The sequence below is a fragment of the Bipolaris victoriae genome, assembly GCF_000527765.1.
Source record: "Bipolaris victoriae FI3 unplaced genomic scaffold scaffold_30, whole genome shotgun sequence".
NCBI classification, from domain to species: Eukaryota; Fungi; Ascomycota; class Dothideomycetes; order Pleosporales; family Pleosporaceae; genus Bipolaris; species Bipolaris victoriae.
Genome location: NW_014575362.1, coordinates 264,587 through 280,955, shown reverse-complemented (window position 1 = coordinate 280,955; position 16,369 = coordinate 264,587). Strand labels below are relative to the sequence as shown.

The 16,369-nt window shown below is 49.2% G+C and overlaps 6 protein-coding genes across 6 annotated transcripts; 3 read left to right on the top strand and 3 right to left on the bottom strand.

The window, feature by feature from the left end:
• Window positions 1–466: 466 nt before the first annotated feature.
• Window positions 467–1,128, bottom strand: COCVIDRAFT_95593 (hypothetical protein; the record flags this gene model as incomplete). The annotated part of the gene is made up of 2 exons (XM_014702540.1): window positions 467–988; window positions 1,075–1,128. The coding sequence occupies 2 exons, from the start codon at window positions 1,126–1,128 to the stop codon at window positions 467–469; spliced, it is 576 nt and encodes a 191-aa protein (XP_014558026.1).
• A 525-nt stretch (window positions 1,129–1,653) lies between these two features.
• COCVIDRAFT_25533 (hypothetical protein) lies at window positions 1,654–3,687 on the top strand (the record flags this gene model as incomplete). The annotated part of the gene is made up of 1 exon (XM_014702456.1): window positions 1,654–3,687. The coding sequence occupies one exon, from the start codon at window positions 1,654–1,656 to the stop codon at window positions 3,685–3,687; it is 2,034 nt and encodes a 677-aa protein (XP_014557942.1).
• Window positions 3,688–4,137: 450 nt separating this feature from the next.
• COCVIDRAFT_25532 (hypothetical protein) lies at window positions 4,138–5,739 on the top strand (the record flags this gene model as incomplete). The annotated part of the gene is made up of 5 exons (XM_014702455.1): window positions 4,138–4,296; window positions 4,351–4,461; window positions 4,508–5,125; window positions 5,176–5,492; window positions 5,553–5,739. 5 exons carry the CDS (start codon window positions 4,138–4,140, stop codon window positions 5,737–5,739), a joined length of 1,392 nt encoding a protein of 463 aa, XP_014557941.1.
• Window positions 5,740–6,595: 856 nt separating this feature from the next.
• Window positions 6,596–6,948, top strand: COCVIDRAFT_95815 (hypothetical protein; the record flags this gene model as incomplete). Its single annotated transcript, XM_014702539.1, has 2 exons — window positions 6,596–6,661; window positions 6,724–6,948. 2 exons carry the CDS (start codon window positions 6,596–6,598, stop codon window positions 6,946–6,948), a joined length of 291 nt encoding a protein of 96 aa, XP_014558025.1.
• Window positions 6,949–7,646: 698 nt separating this feature from the next.
• Window positions 7,647–12,310, bottom strand: COCVIDRAFT_95680 (carbohydrate-binding module family 35 protein; the record flags this gene model as incomplete). Its single annotated transcript, XM_014702538.1, has 5 exons — window positions 7,647–10,243; window positions 10,309–10,411; window positions 10,601–11,465; window positions 11,511–11,819; window positions 11,871–12,310. 5 exons carry the CDS (start codon window positions 12,308–12,310, stop codon window positions 7,647–7,649), a joined length of 4,314 nt encoding a protein of 1,437 aa, XP_014558024.1.
• A 535-nt stretch (window positions 12,311–12,845) lies between these two features.
• On the bottom strand, window positions 12,846–15,353 carry COCVIDRAFT_14907 (glycoside hydrolase family 3 protein; the record flags this gene model as incomplete). The annotated part of the gene is made up of 3 exons (XM_014702431.1): window positions 12,846–12,871; window positions 13,034–15,111; window positions 15,160–15,353. The coding sequence occupies 3 exons, from the start codon at window positions 15,351–15,353 to the stop codon at window positions 12,846–12,848; spliced, it is 2,298 nt and encodes a 765-aa protein (XP_014557917.1).
• Window positions 15,354–16,369: the final 1,016 nt, after the last annotated feature.

Genomic DNA, 16,369 nt, shown 5'->3' with positions numbered 1-16,369 from the left:
GACCGAGAAGGAGGGCTACGTATCTTGGCTCCATCGCCACAATGTGCGCAAAAGAGGTGAATTGACCGGTCCCAACAACGCCACTGTGGAGTTTATTTGACCCACGTGCCCCGCCCCCAGGGACATGGGAAACGCTAAGGGGTCCGCCAAGCGAGCACATTTTGGGGAGGAGGGTAAAGTTCTAGTCCGGCCCTGTTCCCGGTCGTGCGTATATGCTTCGTACTTGGCACACTTTACTGGACAGAAAAAGCCTAAAGCAACGTGGTTGGCACGCCCATTTTGAGGTTTTTACACTTACGGTGAACCAAAGTTCATCATGGGACATGTCTTGGAGCGTGAATTCCAAGTTCTTGGGCCTGCGTGGTGCCAAAATTGTAAACTAGTTCATTTGCTATCCATCGCTATCATCAAAAAAGGGTATCTCTATCAATCACTCCACGCTCCACACTGCCCGGACCCCACATTTCTACGCACAGCAGCCCGTGGGTCCAGCCGCACTAATTGACGCATGCCTCTCCTCCTTCTGTTCTGGCGTGTTGTACGGTATCCTGACCACAAGCCAATCGCACAAGAACTTGCCCAATCCAGCGCCCAAAACAATTGAGATGAAAATGTAGCCATTGAAGTGCATAACCAACAACATGACAATGTAGGCCAGACCGAGCGTGACGCCGTGAATTATGGAACGAACGAGTTGTTGCAATGCGGTGGCACGGAAGGTCGCGTGTTGAAGTCCAAGAGTGGACGTGGGGCCGTCGCAGCAGTTGGCGGGCATGGCGGCCGCTAGCGCTGCCTGCTGGGCGTGGAGTTGTCGCTGGAATTGGCGCAGAAGAAAGGCATCGTATTCGTGGCTAACGCGGCGCAGGAATTCGAGACAGACAACGAGAAGAACGGCGCCCACGCAGCTGGCGGCCATCATGCCATTGTTCGTGATGTGCCATGAGGAGGAGAGAAAGCATGCGTCCTCGACGCGCCAGTTCCACAGCATCTTTGGCATGTTAGCATTTTGCACTTTTCTATCATCATCTTTTTTTTCTTCTCGAATTTGCGATTTTGAAGATGCATTCTACATACCTCAGTGACGCAAGTTTTGTTGCCGGCCATGCCGGACATTCCGTGGGACATCATGATAGGCGATGCGCAATGGGTGTAGAATCTCGCACGGCGAAAGTTGAGATTGAAAAAACGTAAATTCACAAAGAAGCTGTGCGAGGGAATCCCAAGGATTGAATAGAGGCTTTAGCAATTGGCCTTCGACGCTAATCCGCAGAGCCAGACCCAGCGGGTGATGCGATATTCATAGGGTCCTTGATCCAGCCATGTTCGGTCCACAGGGTCGTCGTCTGGTCCCGTCTTGGGTCCAACCTTTGCAGATAGTCTCCCGAAACTGTGGGGTTATTTGCTCAAATGCTCTCGCACTAGCGACATACCCATGCCTTTAAGACGGCTCGAAACATCTTGTCTTCATCTAGAAGCTTGGCTTCGTGCTCGAATTACCGATGAAACATGCTCACTATCTACCGCCTCCGGTTCGCCACATTTATATAGATATAACGACTCCACCGATTCTCCGGAAGCCGCAAAGAGCCTCACACAATCTTTGCATCCGCTGTTTGTCTGTCGCCTTTCCTCGTCCCCAGCGCGCCAGCAAACATGGACGTCAACATGCTGGCTCCGCGCCATATCCAGAATATGAGCACAGCATCGTCCATAGAACACCATTGGGGGTATGCTGACCGCGCGGTTCCCTGCACTAACGTACCAGACGACTGTACCTATCTCGACCTCGTCTACCACGCCCACGACCTCTCCATGCTCTACAGCGGTATCATGTGGTCCGTCATTGGCGGTATCCTGGTGATCTGGGGTGTCGGACGACACTTTGCGCGTTCGCAACCCTCGGGTGTACAGCTCCCGGCCGAAGTGGGTGAAGGAGTACCACAAAAACGCAGCGCTCTCGAACGATTCCAAAAAGCAATTGCATCATACTCGCGACAATACCTCCTCCCAGATGCCGCCAGGCCGATATTTGGCCGAGTCACTCGCACTCAGGTCTTGACCCTTACTGTCCTGACCGGTTACCTCATCGTCTTCTCTTTCGTCGGCATGATCTACAACCACTGGAACACTCCTGCGAAAAAGTTTCCCGGCGTTACCAATCCTCCTGGTCTTACCCAAACTCGTAGTACTCTCGGCCCCTGGTCTGATCGCATTGGCGTTTTGGCGTATGCTCTCACGCCTTTGTCGGTTATGCTCGCGAGCCGCGAATCTATTTTGTCGCTTGTCACCGGCCTGCCATACCAAAGCTTCAACTTCCTCCATCGCTGGCTCGGATACATTATCTTCCTCCAGTCATCCCTTCACACCATCGCCTGGTGCATTGTCGAGATTCGTCTTTACCAGCCCCAGCCATATGTTGCCAAGACCTGGATTGTGCAGGAATACATGATTTGGGGTTTGGTTGCGATGATCATCTTGACACTGCTAGTCCTGCTCTCCACACCCTGGGGAATCAAACTCACTGGCTACGAATTCTTCCGCAAGGCCCACTATGTTCTGGCTATGATTTACATCGGAGCATGCTGGGGCCACTGGCAGCAGCTTAAGGTCTTCCTTTTGCCTGGATTGATTGTCTGGTTCATCGATCGTGGTATCAGACTTGCCAGGTCGGCTCTGTTACACTACAATTTCCTACCTTCCGGTCACATGGGTTTCCGCTCAGCTTCCTCGACTGTATCTCTCTTCAAGGACGAGGTCAATGGCGATATTGTGCGCTTGGACTTTGACCACCCTCAAGATGCTTGGTCTGTCGGTCAGCACTTCTACCTTACCTTCCCTGATAGCAGCATCTGGCAAAGTCATCCATTCACCCCAGTCAGTCTCCCGGTCTTTGGTGCCGATAGTCAGAGGCACTCGTACATTTTCCGCGCAAGGAAGGGTGAAACCAAGAAGATTGCCCAGCTAGCCATGAAGCGCATCGCTCACGTCAAGGACCACGAGGAGTCACACGAAGGACTGATGGCCGATGCCCGCATTTCGGTCGTTATGACTGGCCCATATGGCGAGCGTACGATGAGCAGCCTCGCCCCCAACTCCAACATTCTCTGCATCGCTGGTGGAACTGGCATCGCATACGTTATCCCGGTTCTTCTCGATCTCGCCTCCCAACAGCAACACCCCGATCGTCACATGTCCCTTGTATGGGCCATCCGCCGCAGAAGCGATATCGACTGGGTCGCACCCGAACTCGCCATCTTGAAGCGCAAGTGTCGCAACCTGCGCACCAGCATCCACATCTATGTCACGCGTGCCTCCGAGGAAGTAGACATCCCACCACCCGCCACATCAGAAAAGGTCGGCGCAACCGACTGCAGTAAGGAAATCAACCCCGCCTCAAGCTCAGATGGTTCTACCCAGGATGCTTCTTCCGCTCTTTCTGTCCACGGTGTGTCGAAATCGGATCTCGGCCTGAACCACGTCCAGGCACGACCCAACCTTGACGCAATCGTGCGCGAATTCGTCGCTGGAACAGTACGAGGAGGAACTGATGTCTTTGCTTCTGGTCCAGGAGGTATGATCAGTGACCTCAGGCGCATCATCGCTAGCACCAACAAAGGTGGCGACGTGTGGAAGGGAGATGACAGATATGATGTACGGCTGACATGCGATGACCGGTTGGAATGGTAATGTTTTTTGTATATTTTGATACCCCCAGTACAATCTTAGCGTTTTTCAGTTTGCATGATACTTGCGATTTGTATGCTCGTGATGAGGCCTTGTATGATGAATTCGATGAATTCGACGCGCTAGTGAAACCTGCTGATTAATTGTTATGCGAGTGGCCTTACTCACTCATACTGGCCACAACCTTACCATACACGAAACTGCAGTTTTTTCTTATGTGACGCAGAAACATCGAATCCTTCCATTCAAATCAAATGCGCTTGACGCATGTCGTTGGCATACTCGTCGTTTCTGCGAAGGCGCCTACGTGCTATTTTTCCCCCGGCAATAACTCCGCTAACTCCGAATCCCACATCGTCACCATTCGTACATCCCGACCATCGATTTAGCTGACGATCCCCGTCGTTCTTACGCTCGGTTGGTACTCAAAGCCCTGGCACAATATCCGCAAAGATGAGAGAATTACTTGACTTGTGCTACGATGTTCTCCTCCAGATCCTTGAAGAAATCAATCCTGAAGATGTGGCGGCTTGTGCGCAGACGTCCAAGGCCTTCAATAGCTTCATCAGAGAAAATGGGCGGATATATAAGACTCTCTACCTCAAACATTTTGTATGAAGAAAATAGCGAGATTTCAGTGATTGTATGATGCTGACTATATGTTAGGATGATCCTCGCCGGAGAAGACCGACAGATCCAGAGCCTGCGTGGGTTGAAGAACTGCAACGGCTAGTCAGATGCCAGAAGATGCTATTATCAGCCGATAATGACCTCAAGGTAGGGTTCGCGCCTTTTCCATCACTTCGTCATTTAACGCTCGCAGCGGGAAGAGTTTACTTTCGTTGCATCGACAGTGGAAAATCTTATCGCCACCATGTCATGCGACAACCTCGGCATTAGTCACAATAGGGCCTTGCTCAAAGACCTTTTCGAAAACATCTCCCAAAACCACGATGCTTTCATGTGTCGCTCATCGCATTTCAGTCGGGCTGGAACATCAACACAGAAACCAGCTGAGGATGAAGAAGGCCGTCAGCTGAGCGCAAAATTGCATAGCCTATTCGGCTTCCCCAATTCCAAGGGCTTCCCCCAATCTAAGGCTGGAGGGAAAAATGTACTTTTCACTCAACCGTATGCCCGATCACGCGTATACGATTTGAGAAACTACACCGATAAGAACAAATGGGGCCCTTTCCGCAAAGATGGAAGCATGCGCGTAGATTGGGAAATGATTGAAAGCATTATGATCGTACTTGGATACAACTCGTTCTTTTCCCTTCAAACGCTGAGCAACCGACTCCAGCTGCCATGGCTAGACTCCTTAGAAGGTATCATTCCGGATATGGGCATCGATCAATCAAATTACATAGCGCTGCTACAGGAACCGGAACTCCCGCTCGATATGAAAGACCCGTACAGAGTTCAAGGAATTTGGTCCCGAGTATGGCATCTACAAACTGATAGCATTGACAACTTACTGATAACTTTCAGGTTGTTTGCTTCCTGGATTACACCGATCTATACCACTACAACTTCGAAACGGATGCGAGAAGAGTTCCTGCTGATCAACCAAGAGCACCACTTCACGTAGACGAAGCCATTCGTCACATACTCATGTATTTGCGAATTAATGATGTTACCGCACCAGGCCCATCAGACAACCCCGCACTACCAGTGGTACATTTCAAAGGAAAGTCAAGATCTATAGACGGTCAATCGGATCCTAATGGGACCTCTGGCATCCGTGGCACTGTGAGCTTGACACCTGAGGGCGAAGTGAGGTGGCAGACGATTTCAATTTTCGAAGGGTAAGTTCGCGTTACTCTTGGTGCGCCGCTGAGCCGAGTATTTCTGACGTGTGAACGCAGTGAGGAGAGATGGCGTAGCGATGGTATCCAAGTAGGCGGATTGCGCTGTCCACGAGGCGTTGTCGGATCATGGTTTGACAAAGATTTCGACGTGCACGGACCGGCTGGGCCGACTGCGTTCTGGAAGATCAGCGACAAGGTTCTGGATTCCGACGATGAAGAAGAGGGCTTTGGAGACGATATCTGAGATGTGTAGTTTTCAGGACGGTGCTAGATGGGTAAGTAAGTATGCTCAATACATAAAGTATGGGAGACTAATTAAGTCGAGATGTCACTGTGTTACATGTATATGCATAAAATGCAAATGTAGAAAGCTATTTGATTAAAGTTTTCTTGCTAGTCAATGTTATTCCATCGTGGTCGGTAAGTGAGCACTGAACACGACTGTAGCATAATACTATGGCCATAGCTCGCCAGAGGTGGCTCCTTGCAACACCGCCGGCTTAGTTACCTAAGGCTAGAGTCTTGACTTCACTGCTATATTATAATATCCGAATCCGTCACTAATGGTCTCTCTGAAAGGTTCTGTAAGCACTAGCGAAGCTAGGCCTATTTATGAATTTGGGGCGGTGAAATGCCATTGCCGATCGCCTCCTTAGCGCCAGAGTAAGTAGGGAGAAGCACCGAGGTCGGAGATGAGTAGGAGAGAGTCCAAGGGCTCCAGGCTATAACAGACACCGTTCTTACAAACCGTACACCATGCCTACAAACGTATTGTGCCCTACTGATGATGAAAATGTAGTGAAAGAGCTCTATGCCAATCAAAACGCGTTCATAGTGTTGGTAAAGCTTTTTTTTTGGGTCAGTTTAGGCGGAAATCTTCAGAGATGTAGAAAGAGCCTGTGACCTTCTCGGCCATCCGTATTCTTGGGATTTATAGGTCTAGACAACACTAACTGGCCGGGCAAAATACGATTGCAGACATGCTGTATTTGCCTAATCTTTAGCTAGACTAGTGCCCCTGATTGCACAAATTATATATATAGAACTCTTCTTTGCCGTCCAATTTCTTTGCTAAACCACTCTTATATTTCTTAGTCAATATGCGTTTTACTATCCTCGCTGCAATCGTTCCCTTGCTGTCTTTGACGGTTGCGCAAGGCAATTGGGTACTTCACAACAAGCTATCTTTCCCTCCCTCCGTAACTGCGACTAACTAGTTACTTATTAGAACTGCAAGAACTCGGATGATCCTGAATACATGAAAATGGATCTACAACACCGTCAGGCTTCTCCTAATGGACTCTGCGTAAACGATGGTGGCCTCGGGCTGTTAGCCCACCGATGCACTGCTGTAAGGCGAAGCCTCGTTTCACATGTCTTGATGCTAATATTGGTTTTAGGGAAAGCCTTGCAAGCAAAACAACAATGGTATATAATCTTTCCTAAATCTTGAGTTAGTATCACTAATGATTTGACAGGCTGTATTCCAATCAATGATTTTGAAGCGAACTGTTCTAGTTGAGCTCCTCCCTAACTGGCTGAATTTCCTTTGGTACGGCTCGTCGATGGGGATCTCGGTGCGCGACTACAAAATCTGAGTATAGGTCTCAGCATCCGGATTCTGCTTATCTGAACTGCACTCAGAGGCCACGCTCAGACTATTTGGGATTATCTTTTTGAGCGATGCTTAGACTGAAGTAAAAGTATTTCTTCGACCCATATGCACGTATGAACGCTCTGGTAGATATTATATGTTCCGAATAAAATCATGTTACACCTGGCACTACATTTGATATAACACTCCTTAAGCCAACACTCTTACAATTGTCCGCTTGTTAGATATATATGATACAGTGTTAGGTTACAATCCTCCATTTTAATTCTGGATTAGGATAGAATAGACAGATGCAGCGGTTTATTATTTACAGGATAGATAGGTACATTTTCTGCGCCAGTGCACAAGGTTGCGAACAACCTTGGTCGAGAACAATAGTATGTACCATCAAGTTGAAGGTATATATACTAAGAGAATGAAAGCCGAGAAACAATTGTGTTATACTCAGCTGGACTTGAGAATACTTCAAATAGTGTATAAGTCTAGTGTAGAAAGTATTATATTGTACTATATTTTCAAGTATGCTTAGGACGATGTTACATATCAACATAACTCCATTCCAACTCATTAGCCGCGATACCATCTACTTGCACTTCGTGCGTCTCTCCTGGAATGACATCAAAGCCATTGTCGCTTAATCGTACGCCCTCTTTCTCGCTAAACACAAAGCCTTTTACTGGCTTTGAAGACGATACAAAAGCCACAGTTAAGTCTCCAGAATACTCCACCTTGATCCCCCGATCTTCAAAAGAGAGGTATTTGATCGGCTCCGGCCAAGATACGTCCGTTGCAACACACTGGCCCTCTATGTGTAGCGTCGCCTCAATAACGAAAGGGTCGGTTGTCGTAAAGTCAAAATCATCCGGGTGCTTTGAGATGTCCACACTCATTATATGAGTCTTGATAACCTCGGTAGTCCCGTTGACCGCAATGCGAACATCTCGCTTCAATTCCTGGCCCTGTTTCGTCCCCGTCTTGATCGAGACATACCTAATCCTCACACTCCCCTCCACCTCTTTGACCGTGCTATTAGCAACCCAAACTTCATACTCGACCTCCTGCCGCAACTTGCGCATGTCAACATGTCCTGTATCTCGCTGCCACAGCTCATCCGCCGGCCGCATAGTCCAGCTCGTAACCTTGCGTTGCACACCAATAGCAACAGGCTTCATGGCACGCTTGATAGCATAATATGCCGGTTTAGGCACACGCTCGTAGTCGACAACAGCCCACGACATGGTCGGCCAGCAATCATTAAGTTGCCAAACCAGCACACCCCCACACTTGCGACTGCCATGCGATCCCCAATCACGACGCCAGGACTTGTACGCCCACGCCATAGCATCGGCCTGCATGACCTGCGTTAGATGCGCGAATCCCTTCAGATCATATCTGACGCGAAAGTTCTCAGCCACATAGCTCATCAAGCGTCGCTCATGTGCGATCGCTTTGTTGCGGAAGTCCATGGCCATGGAGCCCGGGTAGCGGTCTTCTGGCCGCGTAACCCATCTCTCGATTGTAGATATGTGCGGATAGGCTTCCATGCCGAATTCGGAGACGAAGCGGCCGCCTAGCTTGGGGAGACGTTGGTATGGTTCCATTGTGCCGTTCCATACGTTCCATTGGTGGATGTCGCCGATTGTGGGATCGACTTTTAGGACGGTGGAGCGGCCGTTGCCGAAGGGAGAACTGGGGTGGTAAGGTGTGTTTGGCGATTCCTGGGATACTATCTTTGGGAGGAGATGCTCGTAGATGTAGCGTGCCGGGAAATTTGTTTTGAGCCAGGACTCAGGGTCTTTGTTGTCGGGGTCGTAGTCGAGTCCGTAGCGCTCTACGATTTGGTAGTCTTCGTTATTTCCTCCCCAGAGGATGATGCTCGGATGCCTTCGTACTTGTTGGACGTTTTGTCTGGCTTCAGTTTCCACACTCTCCAGATATTTTGTGTGGCCTGGGTAGTTTGCACAGGCAAACATGAAGTCTTGCCATATTAACACACCCAGCTCGTCAGCTGCATCGTACAATGCATGGGCTTCATAGATGCCACCACCCCATATGCGAATCATTGTTTGGTTTCCATCGGCTGCGAGCTTTACCCACGCGTGATAGTCGGAAGGCGTGAGACGCGTCAAAAAGGAGTCTGCGGGTATCCAGCACGAACCACCACAGAAGATGTCAATGTTGTTGACGCGGAAGTAGAAAGATTGGCCGTCCTTATCCGGCTCTTGAATTAGTTCGGCACGACGAAAGCCAAAGTCTTTTGAGACAGAGTGAAGTCTCTGAGATTCGGACGTCTCAGACTGTACGTAAGCTTCCGCTTGGATGGTGTACATATTCTGATGGCCGTAGCCTCGCGGCCACCAGAGCTCGACATCTTCCATGATACCAGATGCACTTGCAGTTCCGCAGCGATCTCCAGACCGAAGATCTATGGTATCGCTCCATTCGACAACACTGCTCCCTTTCTTCGTAACAGTAAAAGTCAACGAATCAATAAGACCTCCCCATTCGACCCCAGCTACAATCGAAGCAGAATCCAAATCATGTGAAAGATCGTAGTGGATGTCCAGATTTGATAACCGACTCATCCACGTCTTTAGCGATATCGGTTTCCAAATCCCACACGTCATTAGTATGGGGCCCCAATCCCACCCCCAATGATACTGCGCTTTACGAACCGGGCCACGCGAAATCTCGGTCTGGTGTACAATGTGCCGATGGCCTTTATGTTCCTCGACAAGTTCCAGACCCCTCTTTCGCGCAGAATGAAAGACGATTTCTAGTGCATTGTCTCGGTCTTTCAGCTTCCCTGTAACGTCAACCCAATGCGCCTCAAACATGTTATCTGATTGGAGGATCAAGACACCATTCAGATAGACGGAAGCAAATGTATCCAATCCTTCAAATTGAAGTTCGGAAGTCGCACCAGCTTTGCCATAATGTTCAGGTGCAGCGAAGGTGGTACAATATGTCCATGTCTCGTCTCCGACCCAGCGTACTGACAGCTCGTTGAGGTCAATGAAGGGGTCCTTGATTTTTCCATTCTTGAGGAGGTCACGATGTATCTCGGTTGGAGCATCGTGCGCAGGTAGAAAGGGACTAGTGGAGGAGCGATCGCCTTGCTTTACCGCCCAGCCTGTTGTGAGCGGCGTAGATATATGCGGTACTAGCTGCATACTTGGTCTTGTCGTGCATGCGTACAAAGCGAAGGATGTACTTTTGTGCTCATGACAGATGGCAGATGTTCGGTGGCTTTTGACCCGCAGTGGCACCACCAGTTTCCCGGATGCGGGGTTCTCCACAGCTCTTTCAAGATGGGATCGGCGCTCACCGTTGTGCAGGGTATGACAAGAAAAATCCTGGTTCAAACTAGGATAAATAGATATGTGATTAGGCTTAGAAATATTCCAGTTCAACAGAAAGCCCCAAGCTACGGTCTGAATTCCACCAGTCAACGAAGGCCGTTGAGCTACTCGAAGACCTTGAAGCCAACCAAGTCCGGTGCAAACCTGTCTCCGTAGCCTCTGAACTCTACGGTGTTTGCACTACCCTCAGTAAACCCATCAACTTCAATGTTCAGTCCAAAACTCTCTTGCCAGTTCCCACCGGAGAGTGGGAAAGCCCACCTCTTCGCCTTTTTACCGTTCACAGCTACTGTCATGTTTCGCGCATTGTCACCCCAATCCCATGCGGTAGTGAATGCGTATTCGTAGTTGACGAAGTCGACACTCAAGAGTTTCTTGCCGGCGGAAGCAGCACTGACATTGGAGAAAGTTACACCAGCGCTGCGATCGATGTATCCAACCTTTGATCCTGTTGGCAAGCAGGCGCCCTCTGCACAGGATATTACTTGTGCTGGCCCAGAGAGAGATGCGTCAGCAGCTGAATGGTATGCGCCAGAACCTAGCGGAGCAGCTGCCTCCACATCGGATAGCACCCATAGGCGTAATTCGTGACCGGCAAGATCGAGAGTCTGGGAACCAGAAACAGCACCCAGGTCCTTCGCAGCCCAGACGTCGCGTGCATTGGCTGATGCAATGCCAAGCGAGGCCAAGTTCAATTCGACATTCTGCGAGTTATTTCTCCAATTTGCAACACCCAGAACTTGTTTTGAGCCTGAAAGCTCACCGAGCCATACATCCCATTCGCTTTCGGTGTTACGTTGGATCAATTTTGCTGGCTTAGCAAGCGGATCCTGGTTAATAGCAATCACCTCTTTGTTTGTCATGATGTCTATTGAGGATTGACTGAGGCGCTTCGGGTCAAGAGCTGCGCCCATGATCAGAGGCGACTTGTTGATCGCCCACATGCCGAAGTGGAAGCGCTCTTCTTCTTCGGAAAGTGCCTTCAGGCCAACGCTGTTTAAGTTAGCCTATTTCTCGAGATCTGAACAAGATGCATACATCAACATGTCCATGTCGGCAAAGGCACCCGTAGTGGTATGTCTAAAGTACGGTACAATCTGGTTCGTAATTCGCCAGATGCTGCGCCAGGCGTTGTAGATGTCGTTGCTCATTCTCCAGGTAGCTCCAATTTCGGCAGCCCAGTCACCAACGTTAGTTCCAATTCCCCATTGGCAAACGTAGTATTGAATGTTGCGGTTGACAGCATCCAGCTCAGCTGCCATGTGTTGGAAACGAGCGGGTGATTGGGCTTCAGCAGAGCTTGAATCGACCATAGTTGTATTCGATGTAGAATAGCAGTTATCGTACCTAATTCAGGTCAGCTATTGTTTTAGAGTAAATTTAATAATGTTATTTTACTTCAGACTGTCTCCACCCCATTCTGCAAAGCTTTCTGCATCTAATTGTTCGAAGCCCAGACTTGCAGGCAATGCTTCAGATCCGCACTGCAGGTAACCAGCTCCAGAGTAGAGCCCGAAGTCAAGTCCAAGGTCATGGAGAAAGTCACCAAGAGCCTTGCCACCAGATGGAAAGAGTGTCTCATTCCATTGGAGCTTGCCATCAGAGTCTCGATCTTTTGCATTCCAGCCACAGTCGACCGTCACAAAGTTGTAGCCAACACTTTGAAACCCAAGATCTACGAGTCCTCGAGCACTCTCATGAATCTTTTCTTCATCTGGAAGGCAGTTCCAGGTATTGTACGAGTTCCATCCCATAGGAGGTGTTGGAGAACGCACAAGTTTTGCAGCAACCCGATGCGTGAGCAGCGATGCTGCGAACAAAAGTGAAGCGGCTGTCATGATAGTCTTCTGTCGTTGAAGATGCAATTGATGCACGTCTACAAGCAGCCGCTTCATAGACTTTATTTAAATACCCGGCGGACATGACGATGCATGCTGCATGGCCCAGAACGAAGCAGCATCATGGCGTCGGGCCACGGAGAAATTGATCGCGATGCGCACAGTCTCAGTCTTAGGTTGCATCGCCTGGCATAACCACAACAGCTTCAAGTAGCGATCATCAAAATGACAAGAGTTTATTGCAAGGGTTCAATTCCGTTTCGGGTACATGTGAGGAGAGACTTCGACTTTTATCCGGGTAAAGGATGAAAATAGGAAGTGTAGTATGGTACCCCGCGCACGCTAACGTGAAGTCGCGACGTCATGTTAACAGTAACTAAAAGGGGATGTCCCGACGATTTTGGAAGATTTGCAGCATACGGTAGAGTTTATTGCAGCTTTGACAGGTGCATCTTTGGAGACGAAAATGGTCATTGGTGCTGTGGAGGAGTGAAGGAACATGAATTCGAAAATGGCTTTTTCTCGATAGTAGCATTCAGTCTACTTCCAGTCGTGGTATAACTGCAAGGGAGTTTTCACATCAACATCTACAAAATATCTCCATTCCCATGTAAGTAGATCGAGGAATCAATGTCACGGCCTGGTCTATTGTTCGTGCGCACATTATTTACAACCAAACTGCCTACATTTCACCACAAAGGGCTCAAAACACAGTCCGATTACCTCCGTTTGGCGGCTGGGGCCACTTGTCGAGAATCGTCTCTTCACCCGTAATAGTCAACTTCAACTCAGCCTGGGTAGGCTCATCGAGGAGCAGGGTATATTCGCCAGGGTAGATCACGGTGTTGCCTGATTGATCGACTCTAGCCAACTCTCCAAGTGTAAGCGGAAGCGACGCTGACTTTTTCGCGCCCCCATGGATATCTCTGAGCCTTCCGTATGTAATCAGGGTCTTTAGTGGGTACGGCTTCGGTCCAACTTCACCTTTGATGAAAGCGAGAGCGACGAAGTCCGATGTTCGGTTGCCCTTGTTTGCCACGGTGATCTCCAGCGGTGCAACCTCACACAAATCCCTGTACTGCTGTGTGCAGTCATCCAAGATTTCCTGGATGTCGTAGGTGAGACCTTCTTCGCTAGCGAAACTGGCTTCAAAAGTGGTGTAGTGTAGACCGAAACCGAATGGCTGGATGGACTCATTGAACCAGCGATAAGTACGACCGGGACTTTCGGCATGTGGCCGCAAGTTCATGTCAAGCATAGAGAGCTTGACATAATCTGCCGGATATTGCGTTATTGGCAAACGACCTGCAGGTGCATGCGCACCGGAAATGACGTTTAGTATCGCTGGACCACCATCTTGGCCAGGCCAATTCGCCCAGATGATTGAGTTGATGCCTTCCATGGACAAGAGAGGGGAGTGATCAGTCATGTCACCAAGCGTGACGACAATGAGCGGCTTGCCAAGTTTAGCTAGTTTGGCAAGAAGGTCAATTTGCACTTGAGGGAAACTGATTGTAGTGCGATCGTAGCCTTCTTGCGCCACTGTCCAGTCTTGGCCACCAAAATAGAGGATATAGTCGGATTTCTCAGCCGCATCGAGCGCGTTGGTAGTCCAGTTGTCGGGCACACTTGAGTTCTGGATCATCGGGCCCCAGGCTATCGCCATATCCAATCCCATTTGTTCACCAGCGAATACTGGGGAGTGTCGGTAAGGAGGTGGACCACTGTAGATGCCCTGGAGTTTGGAAGAGTCGTTGGCCCAGAAACCTATCATAGCCACTTTTGATCCTTTCGTGAGAGGTAATGGAAGTGTATGATCGTTCTTTAGCATGACCAAACCTTCAGAAGTAACTTGTAGGGATAGTTGTCGTGCTTCGGGCGTGTTAATGTCTTTGTAACTCAAGTTTGCGTAAGTTGCCTTCGCGCCATCAAAGTAGCCGGCATGGACTAGACCTTCATATTGTCGAGTCAGTGCTTTGTCGATAACAGAAATATTCAGAAGACCTTGCGACCAAGCTCCTGGGATATCTGACGATCCACTGTATTCGCAGCTAATATCCATACCCTTGGCAAACGCGAGTGCGGTGCCTTGCGCAAGGGTTTCGACGTATTTGTGGTTCTCGGAGATATCTGCAACAGCTTCACAATCACTAGTAATGTAATTGTTGCTATCTGTCCAGTTCCAGTGGTCCCTCAGGATTGTTTGAAGAACATAGGTGTCAGCGCATGTTGGAACGCCGTTGACTGCATTGTAGCTGCACATGAATGATCCGACCTTCGAATCACGCGCACATTGCTGAAATGGCGGCATGTAATACTCTGCAAGGTCCTGCATGGTAATTTTTGCGCTGAAGTTGTGTCGATCGTATCCTCCCCAAGCTTCCATGTCGTAACCGACATAGTGTTTGCACGTTGCAATAATCTTCCTCTGAGCTTGGTCACCCTCGAGGCCAGCAAGGAGAGCCTTGGTGTACCCTTTTATTCGTCGAATATCCTCTCCGGGTGATTCACTGGCTCGGCCCCATCGTATATCGCGGACGGGATTGATGTCAGGGGTCCAATAATCCACAGGAGCGACTCCGCCGTTTCCGAACGCTCGAGCCTCGTTCCCGATAATGTTGGCAATCTTGAAAATAAGATCATCATCGAAAGCTGCCGACATGAGGATTGGCATAGGAAACGAAGTGGCGTTTTTATAGGGTTCAACGAATTTGATTCCTGGAGCTCCGGCTACACCGTGTAGAGCTTCGCCCCACCAATTATACGCTGGAAGACCTAACCTTGACACACCCTTGGATTTACTAAATCTGTTAGAAGAACTCTTTGTATGACTTGAGGAACTTGCATACCTGACGAGGTTATCCAGCTTTTCTTGAGGCTCCATAGCTGCGACTAGAGCCGCTGCCCTCTCGTGAGGAGGCGCATTGACATCGCAAATCGCATTGGTACTCAAGGGACCGTTGGTACAATCAGGACCAATTGCTGCATGTGACTTTGATACCAACGAGGCACCAAGTACCACGACAGTAGAAAGGAGATGCATCGTGGCTGACCTCTGGACACGATTACAGCGTGAAGCAACGCATACACCGCCGGAGGTAGTCGACCTTTTATGGTTTGTCAACCATGCAGCTCCAGGTACCAATGGATCGGTAAAATTCATACGCGGATTGGCTCATGTCATATCTGATCAAAATTTACTCCGCCTTTTGCCGTAGACAGAAAAGTACATTGTTACCCCGCGCACAGGGCCCCTGGATCTGCGCAACAGTGTTCTGCGATCATCCCGACCAAATAAACGGCATTCAGCCACCGGCTTCAATGTGAGATGATGCGTGCATCACATCACTCTGCATACAAGCTCATCAATTCGAGTTCTTTGAGGAGGTTTACGCCGGAAATGGGGCTTGGGTGCAGTCCACTGTGGTGGTGGGTAAAAGTTCGTATGTAGACACACTGAGAATAATAATCGGGCGCTTCTTCGGATGGCTCTACTATCCCCAATTCATTCGAGAGAATTGCTAGGTTGCTCTTAACAATTTCAACGGACACTACACCACATATGGCATAGCTCTCACTGTCTACCCCAGCCTGTGTCACACTCTTATTAGCGGCCCACATACTATATATAATCTTGGCCTAGCACGACAACAGTACAGCTCATCTGGATCGGCGGGAGAATCTGACATCCTTACCCCAATATGCATGCTGGACAGTAGCAATTGTAAAGTACCGTCAAGAAACCAGCCCAGGAAAGCCAAGACGACCGGCAACTTGTGGAAATATCTCAATGCGCTCAATGCCGGTCTCGACTGCATCAGAAATGGGGTTGGAATATATAGCATCAACGAAGGGTATTGCGAAGATAAGATCAGAGGGATTTAAAAAGGAGGAGAAAACACCAAAAGTATTATCACTAGAAAATATAAAATCGGCGAGGGTCCTGTGCCGAAATCGAACGCTAAGGCAAGTTACTCGTACTGACTGTACCAAGGGCCGGTATACTTTGATTTCAAAAGTTCAAAGCCTGTCAATATGCGGTAGGCTATTATACATTAC